The following is a 20,029-nucleotide window of genomic DNA, read 5'->3' as shown; positions in this document are numbered from 1 at the left end:
CTGGGCTACAATCTCTTGACCAGCCTTCCCTTCGGATGTGTTAAACTAGAGTTTCATAATCAAAAACATCTGAAAGATAACCCTCTGCAGAAAAGGAGAACACAGTACTATGTTTAATTCAACTTCAACATTCAGTCATCACTGTTTGGCATTGTCCCTTGTGAATCTTAAGTGTTTGAGCAGATAAGCTGAAAAGCTGTAGAATCTATCAACAGAATATGAGAGTGAAAGAAAGCATGAAATAGCTTCACAGTTACTATGAATTGTTATGGCTGAAATAAAACTGGGCTACTTATTTCAGATATTCCTTCCTTCCTTCCTTCCTTCCTTCCTTCCTTCCTTCCTTCCTTCCTTCCTTCCTTCCTTCCTTTTTATCAGCGGGGACCTACAAACATAAAAGTTTTCAAATGCTACTCAGTCCCTGGTCCTTCTGTCTATATTTAACTGGGTTATAAAGTCTGCCTTTGCCAAGTCTGAGTATAATAGAGCTTTATATGACAACAATTGCACAAGCACGCCTAGAGTGACATGCATACTCATTCACACCCAAAAACAGAGAAATCTAGTTGTTCCTTAATGGCCTTCTATAGGAAAAGACCTTTTATACAATTGCCAGGGTAGCAAATTCCATCTTGCTCTCTCAGGATCTCACTTTGCACACAGATTTTAGTTTCCACAGCTTCCAGCATGTGATGAGTGATAGAAATCCTGCTTGTGAAACTAGTGAGTGAGTCCCATCAGGTCACGGGGACTCCCACTGCATTTCCTATCACACGTTCTTTCTGGACCATGCATAAAAGTTTGTAAATAAAGGGGGAGCTTTGTTATTGTTTTTGCTTTACCCTTGACAATAGCAATGCATTTGCACCTGACTGCACTGGGTTCTAAAATTACTACAGTATTCATTCCTCCCCATCCAGCCATAGCCAGAAGGAGATCACCTGCATTCTCATTCATGGTGGTGGGGGGGACAACAGATGTGGCTCAACAAACAGTAAAAATCAAATATTTATATCAAGCTTTCAACTCCCCCTCTTCTCCCAGCCCTAGACACATTGCCAGCAAGAACAACAATTATTTGGTAATTTTCCAAGTCCATTAGCAATATGTTATAGCAAAAGTGGAAGACAAGAAGGGAACGTGATCCTTGAGTCTGCATTCGTTAAAGAACTATACAATCCACAAGAGTTAAAAAAAGGATGCTCATAGCACAGTACATTAATGAGAAAGCCTTTTACTTTCTATCTTGTCTCATCCTAAGGTCTTAATGAAGCTGAGGGTGATTGGGAAGCTGTTCCATAAAAACATTTTAAAATACTCATTAAAAGGTTCATTTATTTATTGTGGTCAAAGACCAAAACACAACATTGGCAAAATTGGTAAAAAATTATGCACTACGCTAAACATATTAATTACAAATAGTCATTTTAATATGGATTATACAGACAATGCAACAATATTTAGAGACATCTAATGAGATCGCTTCAGCCTTAGCTGACAATAGATACTAAAGATAGAGTAAAATCTGAATGCCCTGAAAAAGCATTTAATAATAGGAATATATGTATATATCATGAACGGACATCCTTATGACAAGTACATAAGCCCATTCCTCATAAGCAAAACCAATCGTTAAGAGACATAATATTGAATATTAGCAATAAATAAATAAATAAATAAATAAATGCCAGGACAGCTTAAACTAATTCCAATTAGTCCAAATTAGATCTGACAGCATTGATGGAACAGTCTAAATCAGGCTCTAAAGAGTTTCCAGTGTGTGATGGTTATTACAGACCATGGATATATTCTCTCTCTCTCTCTCTCTTTTATGGGCCCTTGACAGAAGCTGGAGAATGATTTGCAAATCCTCCATGACTTAAGTCTTAGTGTGAAACAAGAAATACAATAAATCAGGTGGCATTTGTCACTGTCATGTTACCATCTGAAGGGCCATAGTAGCAACAAAAATTAGTACGAAGTTGCCTTATGTTGATTTATCATTCTGACTGGCAGCAGATCTTTAAAATCTCCACAACAAAAATGTAAAGAGTCAATATTCTTTCAAAACTCCTGAAAGATTTATGAAACTAGGAAGTTGAGTCTTTGCAACTGTTTTTCTAACGTCTAAATTTATTGAAATCCATATATATATATGGATTTCAATATATATGAATATATATATATTCACACACACACACACACACAAACAGCATTTTCATTTGCTAAAGAAGTAGAAATCCTTGTGCTCTTCAGTTGTTTTAGCTTATAAATTATCTTTTAGCTTCTTGGGTGCAGTCTTATGATCCTAAAAAAAGATACAGCTGCTTTAATATGTTGCAATATGTTACATTTGTGCTTCCATGTATTATTAAAGTACTGGTATATCTTCAAAACTGAATCCCCAAAAGTGCATAGCCTTAATAACCTATCATCGCAGCAGGCCAGCTTGTGAACTGAAGAGCCAACTGAACAACATTGCCTTTTTCACATTTAAAATATTCAGTATTTTTACCTCAATGACACAACCATTTTTCTCTTCAGTTGTGGACTATTAATAAACACTCACAAAATGCAAGGACAACCCAATGAAGTCCACCCACAATTTTCATTATTAAAAGTGTGGGAGCTCCCATTTTTGGTAAATTGGATTATGATTATGATTGTGTCTGCCTGTGCCTTCCTATCTGTTCACTTTTAAAGGTCTTTTAAAACTAAATGTTGCACCTATCTATCTACAGGCAGCCATAAACACATATTTATAAATAAACTGAATATCATTTATTTTATGTATCTTACTCTTGTAATAAGCATTGACTTCCAATTCTTTAGCGCAGTAGAATAAGGTAAAACGCACAATCTCAATTTTTTACTTTTACACATATAATAATATATATATAGTGGTTGCTCAGTGGCTAAGATGCTGAGCTTGTCAATCGAAAGGACAGCAGTTCAGCGGTTCAAATCCCTAGTGCCACGTAACGGGGTGAGCTCTCGTTACTTGTCCCAGCTTCTGTCAACCTAGCAGTTTGAAAGCATGTAAAAAATGCAAGTAGAAAAATAGGGACCACCTTTGGTGGGAAGGTAACAGCGTTCCGTGCACCTTTGGCATTTAGTCATGCCGGCCACATGACTACGGAGACATCTTCGGACAGTGCTGGCTCTTCGGCTTTGAAACAGAGATGAGCACTGCCCCCTAGAGTTGGGAACGACTAGCACGTATATGCAAGAGGAACCTTTACCTTTACCTTTATATACTAACCATTTCTATAACAACAACCCTATGTAATCAGCAAAACCCAAATTCATTCATTCACCTCAAACACAAAGTCCAAAAGCATTTTTCCAAGTAGAAACAAAAATGTATTCTTTTCTTTAATCAAAACAGTCGGTTTAGTCATCTCTGCTAACTCCATCAACTTTTGTAGCCATTCATCCATTGTGGGACTCAAAATATCCTTTCATTTTTGTACACAGAGTATTCTTGCTGATGTAAGCATATATAACATCAGAGTTCCAATTTTTCCCCAGTAGAAATCAGCAAACTGTGGGCTAGGAATGGGTGGATCTCAAATGACAAGCCATTTTTAGATATTCATCCTCCTGTTTTCTATTTACACCTTTCTTTTTCACTTGCTGATGTGAGATCATTGACACAGAATGTGCAGACATACTGTTAGTAACAGCATTGTTCACTATTGTTGGTTTTTTGAAATTTAGTACTTGTGTTGCTACATGCATTGTCACTTGTTATACTTCAGGGAACCAATTTCCAGCCACCGTTCTATTCTTGGGACACAGGAAGGCAGGACCAATTGTTGATCAAGAAGCAAAAGCGGCGAAAGACTCTCACTAGCTATCATCATGAGGGAGGTGGAGGTGGCACATAGACTCCTGCCAGCTGACTTTTGGCATGCAGAAGATGGCAGGGTGAAGGCAGGTGAATATGCTCTGAACCAGCTGATTGTCAGCATGCACAAAGAGGCAGGAACTAAGGAGGCAAGCAAGCTATTACCAGCTGATTGTCGGAGGCAGAGCAGTGAGCAGCCTATCACAAGTTGTCAGCATACATAGAGAAGCAGGAGTTGAAATGGCATGCAGACTTTTTCCAGCTGATTGTTGGCATGCATGGAGAACTGAGGTGGAGGCAGCAAACTAGCTGGTTTTCCACATGCACAGGAAAGCATGGGCTAAGGCAATGAGATAGCCTCAATAGCTGACTATGGCCACTCATACAGAGGCAACCAAAATAGCAGGCAGGTTCTAGCCTATGAATGGTGGCATACTATCTGAGGATGCACACACCACACGTTAAGAACCACGGGACTAGACTGTATCACTGCACAAGAGGAATAATGACAAACAACACAATGTGCTCACATTTGCTCTTCTCCACAGCTATAAATGATCAAGTACTGGAACAATCAGGCTCTAGAATGATCTTATTAATAGGGTGTTTGGTTTTCTTTATAAAATTAATATAGCCAATGCTATAAAGAATGGCATTGCTATCAAGCACCTTCTTTCTACTTCCAGGAGGAAATCACTAGCATGAAATGAATCAGTGGGGTAATAGTTTATTCTTGAGAACTAAGTGTAACCAGGAGAAGAAACAAAGAAAAAGATTTTAAAAGTACTATAGTGGCAGTGAGCACTAAGTGATTGCTAGCAATTGGCAGGGCCCTCAGCACTGAAGGTACAGTAAAACACTATCCAGCAGAGATCAGAACTTAACTTCCATTATCACAATGCCGACTTCCAATACAATACACAGAAGTCTTACAGAGCACAGAGTAAATACAGACCATGCAGCAGCCCTCCTCTACAAAAGAAAATGTGAATAAACCAAAAACACAGGGTAACGGAAGGATAGTTTTAACCAAGCAACATTTAATGAAGGAAACTGGCATTCTAAATCAAGTGTTGCTTAAATAGCTTCATTCTAGCAGAGAAGAGGAAATAAAATATTATATACCTAACATGAGAATGAGAAATGTGAGTCTCTTCTCCTTCTTATCCCTTTCATAGATCAAATACTAAAATAAAGAACTGAACATACCTGGCAGGCCCAGACCAAGAATGGCAAACTGCAAGAACTGTATCATATATACAGAATCTTGCCAGACTAAACCTATACTTCTTTAATTCTAACTGATATACTCTGGGAAGTTCTAGGGAGACTTTAGGCTAACCTAAATTTCTTTCTCTATATTTGATCCAGCTTCAGGCTGTGTTACCTCCTGTCTTGCCCCACTACTTGAAATGTGCTTTGGGAAAGTATCATTATACCATAGTCCATCACACCATTTGTTATTGAGCACAATAATTATCAATAGGTTTACTTCAAAACTTCATTCTTCATTTTTATTACTGTAGGACATTAACATCTCTTTTAATAATATAGAACTTTAAAAACTACTTTGCACAATCAAATGTCATATTTAAAACAATATCTCATATGAGAAATGGTAGTAAGTGATAGAAATAATAGAAATTGTACAGGACAAAATGCATTCCTTTTTTATTGGCTGCTCAGACTTTAGTTGCTTCTGGGGTGTTACATCACATCCCTTATATCAAACCACAGTGAGAGCTATAAATTATATGGGTGGCATAACCCTACTGACATGTAATAAAATCATTTCATTTTGTACATTTAATAATTTAGTTTTCCTCATAATAATGAGAATGAAGATTTAAGAAGGGTCTTAGGGTCAATACATTTCAATAATCTGAATTTTGCCAATCTCTGATGTGTACAGAGTGAGCTATTGGAAAAAAAATCTTTCAATTTTTACAAAGTAGACAGATATTAAGAAAGGAACATTCCTGGCAAGTTTCGCCTATGTAGTTGTTTCTGACTCTAGTGGGGTAATGCTCAACTCCATTTCTTAGCTGCGGGAGCCAGCATTCTGAGAAGACATTTTCTGTGGTCATGTAGCCAGTATGATTATACACTGAGGTCACGAGGCTGTGACCTTCCCACCGAAGTGGTACCTATTTATCAACTTGCATTTGCATGCTTTCAAACTGCTAGATGGGCCGTAGCTGGGGACAAGTAACAGGAGCCCATCCCATCAGTCAGCGCTTGGGTCTTGATTCCAGCTTGAATCTGCATTTGTATTTAACAATTGAACCACCGCATCCCCTATGGTTTATGGAGGGAGATCCAGTTAGAAAGATATTACCATGATTAAGAAGCACAATCTGATAAATTCAAATATATCTCTCAAATTCTAATTTCATAGGAGTCAAATTCTCCTATAAGAAAGCATTGAATGATCATATTCACATCTCGGTTATGTTCTCATATTGAACAGCTACACAACATGCCCTAATATATTATTCCTGTATATGAGCTTGAGAAAATGCAACAATTGCTTTGGTGTGTCAACACATCCTAGAGGACAATCAACTTTGAATTTATTTAGAGAACAGATACTGAAAAATTATTATAAACCTGGAGCAAGTTGATCTTTTTTAATCAGCATTCAGCTGGGTAGAATTACCATTGACTTGTCTTTCATACTGCTGGACTAGCCAATGCATATAAAAATGTGATGATGTATTTAGAATCAGGTATGTATTATATTCACTTTAAATTAAAAAATCTTGCCTCAGGGAGGAAGCTTCTACTAAGGTCAAGCCATTAATGTCTCATTAGCAATCAGTCATATTTGAAAACCCAGATCTATCACTTTTTCACGGTAAACATATAGGCTATCTACAAGCCTTCATCATCATGTACCAGTCAAAAACGATTTTAATTAACAGGTTAGAGAATTGGGGTTTTGTGACTTTTCATGTTATGTTGAAATGAACTGAAAAATCAGTATGTGTTATGTAAGTGAGTATGGATCACAGAATTGAAATGAACTCAAGATCATATCCTCCTCTTTACTTCCAAGAATATTTTTTTCTGAAAAACTGTAGCCTTACAAGTAGCCAAGCCTCAGGAAATAGAGAGACAGTTATTGATAAATTGTGCAGGCAGCTAGAAGCACATTTACTAAATGGCTGCCTGAAAACAGTTTCCAACTAACCTCTGGAATCTTAAATAAATAAAAAGTAAAACCCTTAAAAATACAGTTATACCCACCATTCCATCTCTGTCTTTGAACATACAAAGATATAAAAACAGACAACCCTTTAAAGGTGTTTTTCTCACTTACCAACTCAGTTTTGTTGGAAAGAACCAACACCGCAAAATATATTCTTACAATCTAGAATTGTACGTCTCAGACTCTTTTCTTAGAATTCTAGTGGTTAATCATCCCTACAACTGCCACCAGTTGCAATTTATTTTATTTTGTATAAATAATCTGACAGTCTATGCACTAATTTTTAATTGTAACTGATAAAGGAAGATGCCCAGTAAGAGATGCTCTAGGACAGGGCTTCTATTGTTGTCTTTTCCATAGGCCTATATTGTATTACAACACTTTACACACACTGTATCCATTTTTTAAAATATCTATCACTGATTTATGCAAGTGAGAACCAATGTGGCATAGTAGTTAAACTGCTGCATTAAGAGTCAGGTCCAAATCCAGCCTTAGCCATAGAAGCTTATTTAGGTGACTTTGGGCCAATCATTATCTCTCTGCTCAACTTAACTGAGCACTATGAAGATGGGGGTGCGGGGAATGGAGGAAGGAGAACTATACTGTATATTTTGCCTTCAACTCCTAGAACAATGATGACAAACCTTTTAGACACTGAGTGCGCAAACTGCCCATGCGCTCATGCCCAAAACTGAAAGGAGTGCACGTGCGCACAAACGTGTGCACACGTCAACATGTACATGTGCAGACATGCGCACGCATAGGCAGCAGAGATCCAAAGACCAGCTGGCTGCCGGGAGGCAGGGCATCCCAACACCAGCAGCGCAGCAAGACGTAAGATCTTTTTTTTCGTGAGCTTCTGTTTCGTCATTTGCAGGGGAACAGAAGCTCACCAAAGAAATGCCACAGAGATCTGACCTGGGATGACAGTACGCATGCGAGCAGAGAGGGCTCTGCGTGCTACCTCTGGCACACATGCCATAGGTTCACCCTCATGGTCCTAGAAGAAAGGGTAGACATTTAATGTCTATGTAATTTTTAGAAAAAAAGATTATTGAAGAAACTGCTCAACTTTAATATATTTAAGACTTCTGCTCGTATGCGTTTATTTTTAGTTTTGATCAATTCTTTACTTGCAGTCTTAATAATTATACTTTGTTACATGAACACATAGGAAGTAAAAAGAGAACAGCAAATGAACTTGCTCAGGGGCAATACTTGATCCTGAACCTGACTATGGCATCAAAAATGAAATTATTACAGAAAAACAGCATATTTTCAATGTTATAGATTTTGTTAAGAAGCTAAGTCCATACCTATGAAAAGTTTGGAATGAACCTTTCTCTAGGATATGGAGTTTAAGAATATCTGCGATACTTTTAATTAAATTGCTTCTTCAAGAGAAGAGAAAAACATTATAATACATTTGCCCAGCATAGCTTCTGTTAAGTAGGGAAATATCACACTTGAGACTAATTCTAAGATACAACATGCAATCAATGAGCCTTAAGCTTAGAATAAATATGAATTTCTGCCATATTACTTTGGATATTTAATAGGTGAAAAAAAGTAGATAATTTACAACTTTACAAAGTCATAATTTACAACTATAGTTATATTATACAGCAATTATTCGCAATGTTAAAAGGCATTAGCCTACTGATTCATAACCAAATAGCAGGAGATCCATACTGAAATAAATGAAACAATCACCGTATTCTTCATATGTGTACTAATAAGAATAATTTTTACATTAAATAATTGTTTTGCAGTAAAAACACAAAATTAAAGGTTTTCTTGTACAAATAAACCAACTGAGCTATCCAGCATAAGAAAAACTATATGTATGTAATAAGCATTTATGAATGACTCCTTTATTGGAATGAAACCAACTGATACACTAAACCAGTGATGGTTAACCTTTTTGGCACCAAGTGCCAAAATGAGAGCGCGCACCGGAACCTGGAAGAGAGCAGCTGGACAATGTGCATGCGCACGACAGAACCCAGAAGAGAAGCTGGCAACGACGCAGAGAAGGCTCTACGTGCCTCCTCTGGCATGCATGCCATAGGTTCGCCATCATGGCACTAAACATTCATCTATATGCACTGATTAGATTTACAAATAAATTTCTTTCCTAGCTTTTTTACTGGAAATGCCAGTCTGAAGGGTTAAACTAAGAACAACCATTCCATCAATTATACCAAAATCACCATAAAGAGGAATGGCACTTGAATGTCCATACTGCAATTGAAGCAGCTTGATACTTAGGTGATGCAGTCAACTTTGCCAAAAAAATAAAATAAAAAATAAATCCCTCCAATCACTTTGTTTGGAAGAATGAGTAAATTCAAGCTCCTTCTTTTCCCCTCAAACAGGCATTTGACATCAAAGTTGGCCATCTGTCTGATGGGCATAAAAGCACATAGCTCTTTGCCCCACTGATGGCTTTTTGGATTGGTGCCATCACATATGAAATCAAAACCCAGAAATGCTCAACCAACCAGGTGAACCAGTGATGTCACCTCCGATAAGAAATCAATAATGAGGAAGCACATATTCAACAGCCAGCAGATAGATACAAGAATCAGGCTGCAGAAATGGAGAAGAAATCATTATATAGATTTAAATTAGAAATGAGCCTGAGAAAGTTAGCATCTGCTCCTCAGTGTTCTGAGTTCATGAGTTGGAATCATGGACTACTTTATTAAAATAGGGAATTATGCAGGTTTCTTTACCCAAGCAATGATATGTGTAAATTATCAATTAATGTTGGACACACTTTGTTTATGGAATGTCTGCAAGATTTGTCCCCAGTAATATAAATGTTGTACATGAAAAAAAAGAGCACTGGTTTATATTCTTTTTATATATTTTAAGTTCCTCTGATAGGGCTAGTGGATTGTTTCTAATCCAGCAAACCACAAAGGAGTACAATCCAAACCATAATACAATTGGTTTGAATTTTAAAAAGCTCATTTTTTCCCAAAGAAACCAATTTGAAGGAAACTCGTGTCACTTCATGACACAAGTTTCTCTAATCTATAAAGAATGTACTCTATAAAATACTGGCATTAACAGATTTACTTAGCATTTGGATGTTTTGCTCAGATGGAAACCTAATGGCTATTAGCCATGTAGAAAAGAAATACTAGAACTTTAGACTTCTCTCTTGCTACACAGTAGAAAAACAGTACCTTCTGCTTGCTACCATTCAGGGTTAATTCTGCTGTCTGGCTCTCAGATCAATCAATCGACATCAGAGACTGAGCTAGAGAGCCAATTTTCAGGAATAAAACATAGTCTTTTTTGACAATGACTTGCTGAAGTTATCATTTTCTTTCTGCTGATCTACCAATGTAAGCAATATTAATGTATGGCTTCAAGCTAATGACATCATAGTTTGCAATCAACAATTCCGGAAGCGTTTAAAAAAGGCTGATTTTCAAAATTCTCCTGTAACTTACATGGGCTGATTTCATAAACTTTGTTTTTCCACTTCAATTTCCTTCCTCCTCAGCTCTGTTATGTAATCCCAGCACCACTGATAACGTCATGACACTTAGTATGATTTAAATTGCCTTAATGCAGTGAGAAGTGCTTTGGTTCAAGATTAAACCATTCCATTACCTCCCCATATCTACATTTCCTTTCTGGATTTTTTTGGTAGATGTAAAACTGTAGAGAAGCTGACTCAATTATACTTTTAAAAATCATGCATCCTTTTTATGCTTATATGCAGTCTACATTTCTGTTTGTGCCTGTATACCTATTCCCTCTCCTTTTCCAATCAGTCTATTTTACCTCTCTCATTTTTTGCCTACTAGTTAGTCAGCAATGTGCCAGTGGATCCTCCACATTCCCAATATTTATCTTCAAAATGTTGGATGTCTGCAATTCTAGGGTTGTCCTGAGTCTCCTAATATGGCTATTGTATATGTGGCTTGTATATGTGGATATGTGGATTGTATATGTGGATGGGCTCCAAGATCACTGCAGATGGGGACTGCAGCCAAGAAATTAAAAGATGCTTGCTCCTGGGGAGGAAAGCTATGGTAAATCTAGATAGCTTACTAAAAAGCAGAGACATCACCCTGCCAACAAAAGTGCATATAGTCAAGGCTATGGTTTTCCCCGTTGCAATGTATGGCTGTGAAGGTTGGACCATAAGAAAGGCTGAGGGCCAAAGAATTAAGGCCTTTGAATTGTGGTGCTGGAGAAGACTCCTGTGACTCCCTTGGACTGCAAGGCAATCAAACCGGTCAGTCCTAGAGGAGATCAACCCTGACTGCTCTTTAGAAGGCCAGATCCTGAAGATGAAACTCAAATACTTTGGCCACCTAATGAGAAGGAAGGACTCACTGGAGAAGAGCCTAATGCTGGGAAAGATTGAGGGCAAAAGAAGAAGGGGATGACAGAGATTGAGGTGGCTGGATGGAGTCACTGAATCAGTAGGCGTGAGCTTAAATGGACTCCAGAGGATGGTAGAGGATAGGAAGGCCTTGAGGAACGTTGTCCATGGGGTCGTGATAGTTAAGTTGCAGTTTAAAGATTTAATGCTCAGGCCTGCTCACAGCAATCTAGTCAACTAAAGTTCAGTACTAAATTGGCACCAGATAAGTGTTGTGACCCAGGCCCAAGTAGGTAGTAGCTAACGCAATCAGTTCAAAAACAAACAGACTTTATTAGAACACTGAGAATTAACTCATTCTCAGCGTTGTCCAAACTAAATCAAAACAAATTCTTCATAACACAATTCTTCAGTCTTATCACCAACCTTGGTCTAATTAGGCAAACTGCCAAAGGCTTTTCTTGGCAAAAGTTCAAAAGCAGAAGACGCCGACAAGAAATAAATGCAGCAAGACAAGGAGCAAGGCTATCAATGTTGTTTTCCGACAAAGAGCCCAAACGCCATTGCTAGTCTTTTAAGCCTTAAGGGAGGGCCAATCATCTCTTGGCCCTACTCCCGAGTCATCCTCTTTGCTTTATCTGCTCTTGCCTTCCAGCAGCTCTTCTCATGCATGCATTAGGAATAGGCTCCTCCTGTTCCTCTGCCTCACTACTATCAGCCTCTGGAGGCTCCGGAGTTTGCACATCACTCACCGATGGCCCTGACCACACCTCTGCCTCTGACACAGAGCCCTCATCCAGGCCTTCCCTAGCCTCCAGGACTGGCCCATGTTCCTCCTCAGCCTCATCGCTGTCTGTTGCCAGCTCCGCAGGCTACTGGCGGACCACAACAATAAGGGTCAACGGAATTCAAGGGGAGGTTGGATTTGGACAGTTTCTGGCAATGTAACGATTCTAAGCTGATGACACACTTAACAATTCTACCTGCTGTTCTCCTACATCTGGCAAGCTTCGATAGATCCAGCTGGATTTCATCACGGCTTCTAAAAGTCAATAGTCCATAAAAATCAAATATGGAGATGTATCATGTAGGTATGTATCCTATTGCCTCTACAGCTTAAATATAGCTTCTCTGAAGAGCCAATTGAGCATCATGGTACTCAGATAATTGTCCTTCTTGCAAGAGATGAAAGCTTCAGTTCTAAGACTGTTCTGAAAACACACAGTGCTTCAATATACAAACATCTTAATCATGACTAAATGAATATACGGCTCTATAGCTGGCAACAACTAGCAGAGTAAAATCCACAGGGAACCCATTCCTTCCTTTCCTATAGATCAAAGCTCACAACCTGAATGCACACGCACATTTCTAATTAATAAATAATCCATTCAAAATCCAAATAAGAGCAGTGGCTAACTCACTGCTCACTCCAGAGTTCGATTCTCACCAGCTCAAGGTTGACTCAGCCTTCCATCCTTCCAAGGTCAGTAAAATGAGGACCTAGATCACAGGTGTCAAACTCACCGCATCACATTACCATCATGTAATGTTTCGCGATGTTTTTCCCATTTGCAGAGCTGGGGTGGGCGTGGCCTGCATGGGACACATCCAGCCCACGGGACGCCAGTTTGACACCCCTGACCTAGATTGTTGGGGAAAATATGCTGACTCTTTAAACCACTTAGGGAGGGCTATCAAGCACCCTGAAGCGGTATATAAGTCTAAATGCTATTGCTGTTTTCTCACCAAGTTCATATCTCAATCAGAATCCTAAGATATTGTTTTAATACAAAACCAAAAGTAAAGCAAACAGTAAGAGAGTTCTCTAAAATCTGAGCAAATGAGAAGAGGCAGTCTGCACGACAGCATTGCATTTATGCCAATGCAAGCTTCTTCATTTTCTACAGGATTAACAGTAGTTTATCACAGAGGCCAAAATCCTAAACTGGAACTCCAAACATAACTAGATAAAGTTCTTCTGGCCGTGACTGATGCAAGAGTTAGAAGGAATCCTGTTACATTTCAAAACTGTGAAACTGTGCACTCTCAAAAACATTTACCAGAAGATGCTGCAAATCTAACCCCACTTCACCTCGTGCCAGTATGCCCTCCCTTATCTTTATTAAGTTTTGATTATTAGGGTTTTTTGCATACATCATCACTTTTAGGTTTTAATGCAGGCACCAGGCTACATTATTTTAGTTCAAGAAGAAAAGAATTGGGTTGGGTAGCAGTAATTTACTGAGAGCATCCCTCTTGCAACCTCTCTGAACCATCATCTTGATATTACATAGTTTGGAACAGTCCACTCAGAACGAGGCACCCTTCCAAATGACCATTGCTGAGTGTTCTGGGAATTGGAATTAGCCATCCTAGAAATTTTAAAAATTACATGCTAGCCCAAACAGGAGGTACCCGTTGAAATGGGTTGTTCTGAATATAGGAAAGCAATTTAATTTGGGACTACAAATCTTGTTCAGTGAGATTGGTTAGCCCTGGTGGTGCAGTGGTTAGAATGCAGTATTGCAAGCTAAATCTGCCCACAGCCAGGAGTTTGATCCTGATGGGGGTCAGGTTGACTCCCCTCCCCTCCTTCCAAGGTCAGTAAAATGAGAACCTAGAATCTTGGGGATAATTATTACTAACTTTATAAACCACTCAGAGAGTGCCGTAAAGCACTTTGAGTGGTATATAAGTGCTATTGCTGTTGGAGGGACCACAAAATGATGACTTCCATTTCTAATCCTACCAAACTTTGCTTTAGGGTACCATGATTTTAAAGCTGAAAAGTATAGCTCCATCTATCAGCAAAGGCGAGCCACCTATAGGACTAAAGCCATGACATCACACAGAAAGGTCTCAACCCAAGTTGACAAAGTTAGACTAGTCTTCCTCAATCTATCTTCCATGCATGCTTGATTATAGTTTTGAGGCTTTCTAGCAAATGTAATAATTGAAATTCATTTCAAATTGGGAAGTTCGGTCTAGATTATATAGCCAAAGCAATTTCATTTTTGTACTATACTGTAAATCTGCCTCTGTGAAAAGAAATGAAATCCATTAACTCAATAGTATATGTTTCTGAATAGGTTAAGAATCTGAATTATAGTCACTAAAATGCTTTCAGAAAAAAAAGTGCCATCAAAATTTGAGAACTGTTTTTGAAAAAGAAAAGACATCCAACTAGGAAAGAAAAATATCAAGTTCATCATGAGCTCATTAATAACAACTAAAGGATCACGGAATGTAATTTAGTTCTATTAACTTGCTATAATGCTGCCATACAAGTATTGAGGTTAGAATATTCCAATAGTAAAGTGAGTGCAATATCCCCAAATATGGCTTTAAAATGTTTGAGACCTGGATTATTAAAACAGATATATAAAGATCAGCCAACTGAAAACAAAATATAAAGATATTGCTAGCTCTAAATAAAACTACATTATGAGAAATATTTGAAATATCACTTTCATATAAATCACCAGCCATGCCAAATTAAAGACAATTTAGCTTCATTTGAATAATACTTCTGAATTGGAATTGTTATCCAAGCACAAATATTTCCTGGTGTGTTACTGCAAACACAAAACACTACATTTTTGCTCATTACAGTTAATTACAGTGCAAACCTCCTATAATTAACTATGCCACAGAATTTCAGTCCAAAGTGAACCATCGCTTGCTTGTCCCTTTAAAAGCAATTGGTTTGTGTCGACATGTTCAAGATGTTTCCTCATAATCTAATAATCACATTTATAAAATTATATTATCACTCTATTTATTGCATCTCCTTCTCTCCTCCCATTGAATGGATTCCCTGCAAGTCAAGTTTTAGAAAACAACAGCACAACCCTTTAAAACTCTGCTTTATACAATAACAAAGGGGCAATTGTCTGACTACAACAATCTAATTTAATTATACATGCATGGAATTCTTACACTGCATTATTAAGAATTTCTTCCCCCGGGTTTTGCCACACTGTCCATATTACAGCAAGACTGCAGGCAAATGTTGTACACCCCTTTGCTCGGTGCCCTCCTCTTGCTTTTAAAACCAGGAGACCATAATCCTCCCTTTGTGACATCAATCATTTGCTGCAGGCCTGATGTGCCAGACTCTACGGGACAAGCTTTGCTTTCCCTGCTCTGAAGGAGAATTAGCATTGTCATCATCCAGAGCCCTAAAATGTATCCTGAATATGGTTTGCCAGGCAAGAATAGATGTCATCACGGCTGCATAGATGTAGCATCTGGACTTCTTGCCTGTTAAAATCTCCTTGTTTCATGCTCATTTATCAAGCCTGCCATTCAAAACTATGGAGAAGCTAAAGAAGTTCAAAGTTCAATTGGGACCGAGGCCAGCTTTTGCCTTTCCAAATCTTTAGCTTTGATCGTCTGTATTTTATAGAAAAGGAAATGAACTTAGAATAACAAAGAACTTTATAGAAAAAATATTTTGCAAATTAAATAGGTGGGGGGGACTAAAACATAACAAACAAATCTGAAGTTACAGGAGAACAGAGACAATAAAATATTTGTTTATTTATTTATAAAATATATTGAACATCCATCTTACCTCAGGATAACTTTGGGTGGTTGTTGGATTCATGATACATTTCATGAAATTACCTTAAAAATAACAGCAAACACTTTCTATGTCTCATTTTTCCTTCTTTCTATGGTATGGTTCTGCCTGAGTTGCAAACTGTATACACAACTTTATTGAACTGCCAGCCTCTTGAGCACAAGATCATTGAATCTCCGAGTGAACAACTACATATTCAGATACTCCCTACCAAAAGCTTACTGAATGCCCTCTTTTCCTTCTCAGGAATCTAGGAATGATAGACAAAAAACGGCATTGCTTAGCTGTGTACGATTGATTTTTTCCCCAAAAAAATTCTAAGTACAATAGCAAAGAAAATTGTCCATAATTCATTTAATATATCGATTTTGAATATGGGAGAAAGAAAACAAATATTTCCAATTCCATGCATGGTTGTTTTTTTAACCCAGAAGAAAGTCCCATTGATTTCAGCAGTTTTACCTCCCAAGCAAGAGAGCACAGAATTAAAACTCTATATATCAATAATTCTTAGGGGGCCTTTAAAACACCTTTAGATTTTATCTGTGTATCCCAGCATTGTATGAACATTTGTGTGCATCAGAACTGGAAGAGTGGAAGCCCATTTACAATTTCCTATAAAATTACAAAGAACATTTTTGCTCTAATTCAGCTCCTCAAAGACCAGCAAAAGTAGACCGAAGCCTCTCTCTGAACACAGGCTCTGCCTCCTCCCCCCACCCCACTCTCTAATCACTCAGAAGGAAGATTGGAAGATTAGTGAAGGAAGGGGGAGGACAAATTGCAGTTAACCCATTAGCTGAATAATACCCCATGATGATCTGAATGTATGCTCTAAATCTATAGGTTGTGATCTTTTGCTCCTTTACTTAGTTGCAAGTCCTTCCGAACTCAGAAGGACTTACTTCTGGCAAAGCTTTTGAAGGATCATCAATCTGAAATACTGCTATTGTAGTTGCTTTTGAGATAACCCAAACTCTGTGGGAGGGGGCAATGTGGGAGACCTCAACTGGAAGCAGACAAAAAAATCACAGTAATGAGGATAAGGTTTGAGTTCATAGATTTAAGGCCTCTTACATGGTCATAGCAAAGGGCAAGATATCACCTCCGGAAACAGGAGCATCCACGGTTTTTATCAGTGCGCCATAATACTGCAATCATTTTGGCAGGAATTTTATATCCCTCAGCTCTGTTATTCATGTCAAGATATATTTCACAGTGGCAGGAGCTATATAGATATATATATTTAAAATATCTAGCCCTCAGTGTTATGGAGGATAAAGGTGAACTGATTTTCCAGCTACTGCAATATGAGAAAGGAGCAAGATACAAACAAATAAAAGTCACTTTCCGTTTTAAAGCAGCACTTTTCCCAGCAATCTTCCCATTGACAAGACCGGCAAGCAGTTGCTATGGGGCTTGAGGTAGGTGGAAGAAAAAGAGTGAGGAGAAAGGTTGCCCACTTAATCATTGCAGAAAAGGTTGGCCTATTTCACAGAAAGATCTGGATTTCAACTCTGTCCCCAAGAAAATTGCAGGGACTGCAGAGCTGCTGCCATGCAGGGCAACAAGAAAACAGGCAGCAGCTGGAGATGGAAACGCCTATTAAATCCTTTAGACAACAGATGGGCAAAGCTCATCTCTCTCTTTTTAAAAAAAAAAAAAAAAAGGGAGAGCAAAACACAATGCACCATGTTTTATCATCCCATCATAAGGAACAACTCTTAACACCAAGCAGCTTCCAAAAAGACCTATTCTAGGCTATGAATGTCGGAACCTATCTATCTTACTTTTTTTAATCTCTCAATATGATACTTCAGAAAACCTGAAATTTACTCTGGGGTCCCTCAATCAAAGGCTGCCAAAAAAGGGGGCCGACTGGACTTGTTACCAAAAATGGAAAAAAAAAATATGGGAAATCTGGCAGACAAGAGATTTTGTCATGTTTGCCAGAGCCCTTTCTTTGCCATTACTCTTTGCCTGCCCTTGAAGTGCATCTAGTGCTGCAGAGAACCAGCCAGCCCAAACGTTGAATACATTGAGGGGATCTAATTATATCATTGAGGGCAAACACACCTGCTCCCGGCTAATGCCCCACACTCTCTTTCCTTCTGTTAATATTCCTTGCCATTGTTCTTTTCAGAGGACCACAAAACAACAAATCTCTGGCATCTGACTGCAGAACAGGGAATCTTCCTCTAAGCAGCAGAAAATTGTGGTTAGTGGGAAAACAAAATAAGACATCCAGGGCAGGATTTGCAATTCTTTCTTTTTCTTCTTCTTTTTCTTCTTCTTCTTTTCCTGGTGACCACCCCTTCCCATTTTGGTTGCCTTCTAAATCATCAACAAAGACAGTGCCATAAATTGCACTCTATGTGTTCTCCCCTCTTCCCCACACCTCTACTAACTGCACCTTCAAGACTACACCCTTTTCAATCATGATGTCATAAAACACTGCTGGTGACTCCCTGTTTCCTCCTCCTCCTCCTCCTCTTGATCCACGATTCTTTTTTTTTTTTTAAGAAAAGAAATGAAAGCCATGCACTGAATCCAAGCCAAATTGACCAGCAGCTGAGCATCTCTCTCTTTCTCTCTCCCCCACCCCCCAATTCTACCAGCCCCTCCCCACCAGCACTTTGACTGTCATCAGAACACCACCCCTTTCCAGGAGTGATCCACACAAAGCAAGCTGGGCTTTAAAACAAGATGCAAATCGAACCCCAAACCTTCCCCCCCCCCAAAAAAAGAGAGAGCCACACAAGGCAAAGGAACCACTCGATCGCAAGATGCCACAGCGACAAACAAGGAGGGACCCGCGAGGCCGGACTCTCCCATCTCCCGTCATGTCCGCGACTGCCACCTTCTTCTCCCCTGGGTTTGCTTTGCTGCTGCTGCTGCTGCGGCTGCCGAGGAAACCCACCTGTCTGCCCTTTGCCCAGCGTTTTCTCCAAGCGGTAGGGTCCAACATATTGCGCGTGTTGAGCTCCGCTGCCTTCTTTACCAGTTGATGTCATTTCTACCCGGCTGGGTAACGCTTTGCGATGCTGCGCCTGGTATCCCGCTCGGGGAAGCTCCGGGCTCGTTGTTTTTTCGTGGCTGATTCCTTAAAATTCCGACTTGGCCGCTGTGCAAGGAAAGCGCCCGGTGTCTCTCTCGCTCTTGCTCTCGCTCTCTCTGTGACTCTTCTGCTGATCCTCGTCCACTTGGCGGAAAATTAACTCTTGCTCGCTCTCTCTCTCTCTTCCTCTCTCTCTTTTTTTCTTCTTCTCCCCCTTCGCTTTTTCTCCTCCTTTCTCCTCCTCCTCCTCCCTGTCTGCCCTGCTAGGGAAGGGATGCCCAGGAACACTTATTAGCCGGGGCTTAGGGGTGGGGGAAATCTCCGAGCATCCGAAGCATGATGCCGGTTCTCAGCACTCGCACGCTTTAGTTCGCTCTAGGAGCTGCTCAGCGGGAGCTGGAGCAGCGGAAGCGCTGGGGCCCGTCGCTCCGACTGACATTTAGGCGCAACCAATCCCTGACAGCATCTCGGCCCGTCTCCCCTCCCCTCTCCTCCTCTTCATCCACTACCTTTTCTTTTCCATTAGCATCGGTCGCGGCGGCTGCTTCTGCCTCGGATGCCGAGCATCGTATAACCAATGGCAACAGCCATCAAACGGCGAGGGGATTCGTCTCATCAGGACAGTGGTTAATCCCGTTTCAAACTCTGCCCTGTTTCAAACTTTGTCTGCAGAGCAGGAGGGCGGGAGAGGTACCCGGCTCTCGTTAGCTGCTGGATCCAAGCCAATTCTTGCCCTCTATCCATCCCCAATCGCACTGAAACGGTGCTCGGACTGGGACGCCAAAATCACAGGGAGGGAGAAAAAAATTAAACTGGGAACATGAATACTAACGGGTTTTTTTTTTCCTTTTCCTTTTTTTTTTAGTTGAAGTAAGTCCTCTAAGAAGAGAGTCATGAAGTGGAGTTGGCTTGTAATGAATTTCAGGGGAGTTAGCTGATCTAAATATATATATATGAAAAGGTAAAAA

At 39.4% G+C, this 20,029-nt stretch overlaps 1 protein-coding gene across 1 annotated transcript in view; it reads right to left on the bottom strand.

Moving 5' to 3' along the window:
• Window positions 1-19,109, bottom strand: part of BRSK2 (BR serine/threonine kinase 2) — a 495,391-nt gene extending 476,282 nt beyond the window's left edge. The window contains exon 1 of the mRNA XM_058157640.1: window positions 18,924-19,109. Coding sequence (XP_058013623.1) covers window positions 18,924-19,017 — 94 coding nt within the window. The 5' untranslated portion in view covers window positions 19,018-19,109. The remainder of the gene's footprint in view (window positions 1-18,923) is intronic.
• Window positions 19,110-20,029: the final 920 nt, after the last annotated feature.

The sequence above is a fragment of the Ahaetulla prasina genome, chromosome 1 (assembly GCF_028640845.1).
Source record: "Ahaetulla prasina isolate Xishuangbanna chromosome 1, ASM2864084v1, whole genome shotgun sequence".
Lineage (NCBI taxonomy): Eukaryota > Metazoa > Chordata > Lepidosauria > Squamata > Colubridae > Ahaetulla > Ahaetulla prasina.
This window is presented reverse-complemented; position numbering and strand designations above follow the sequence as displayed.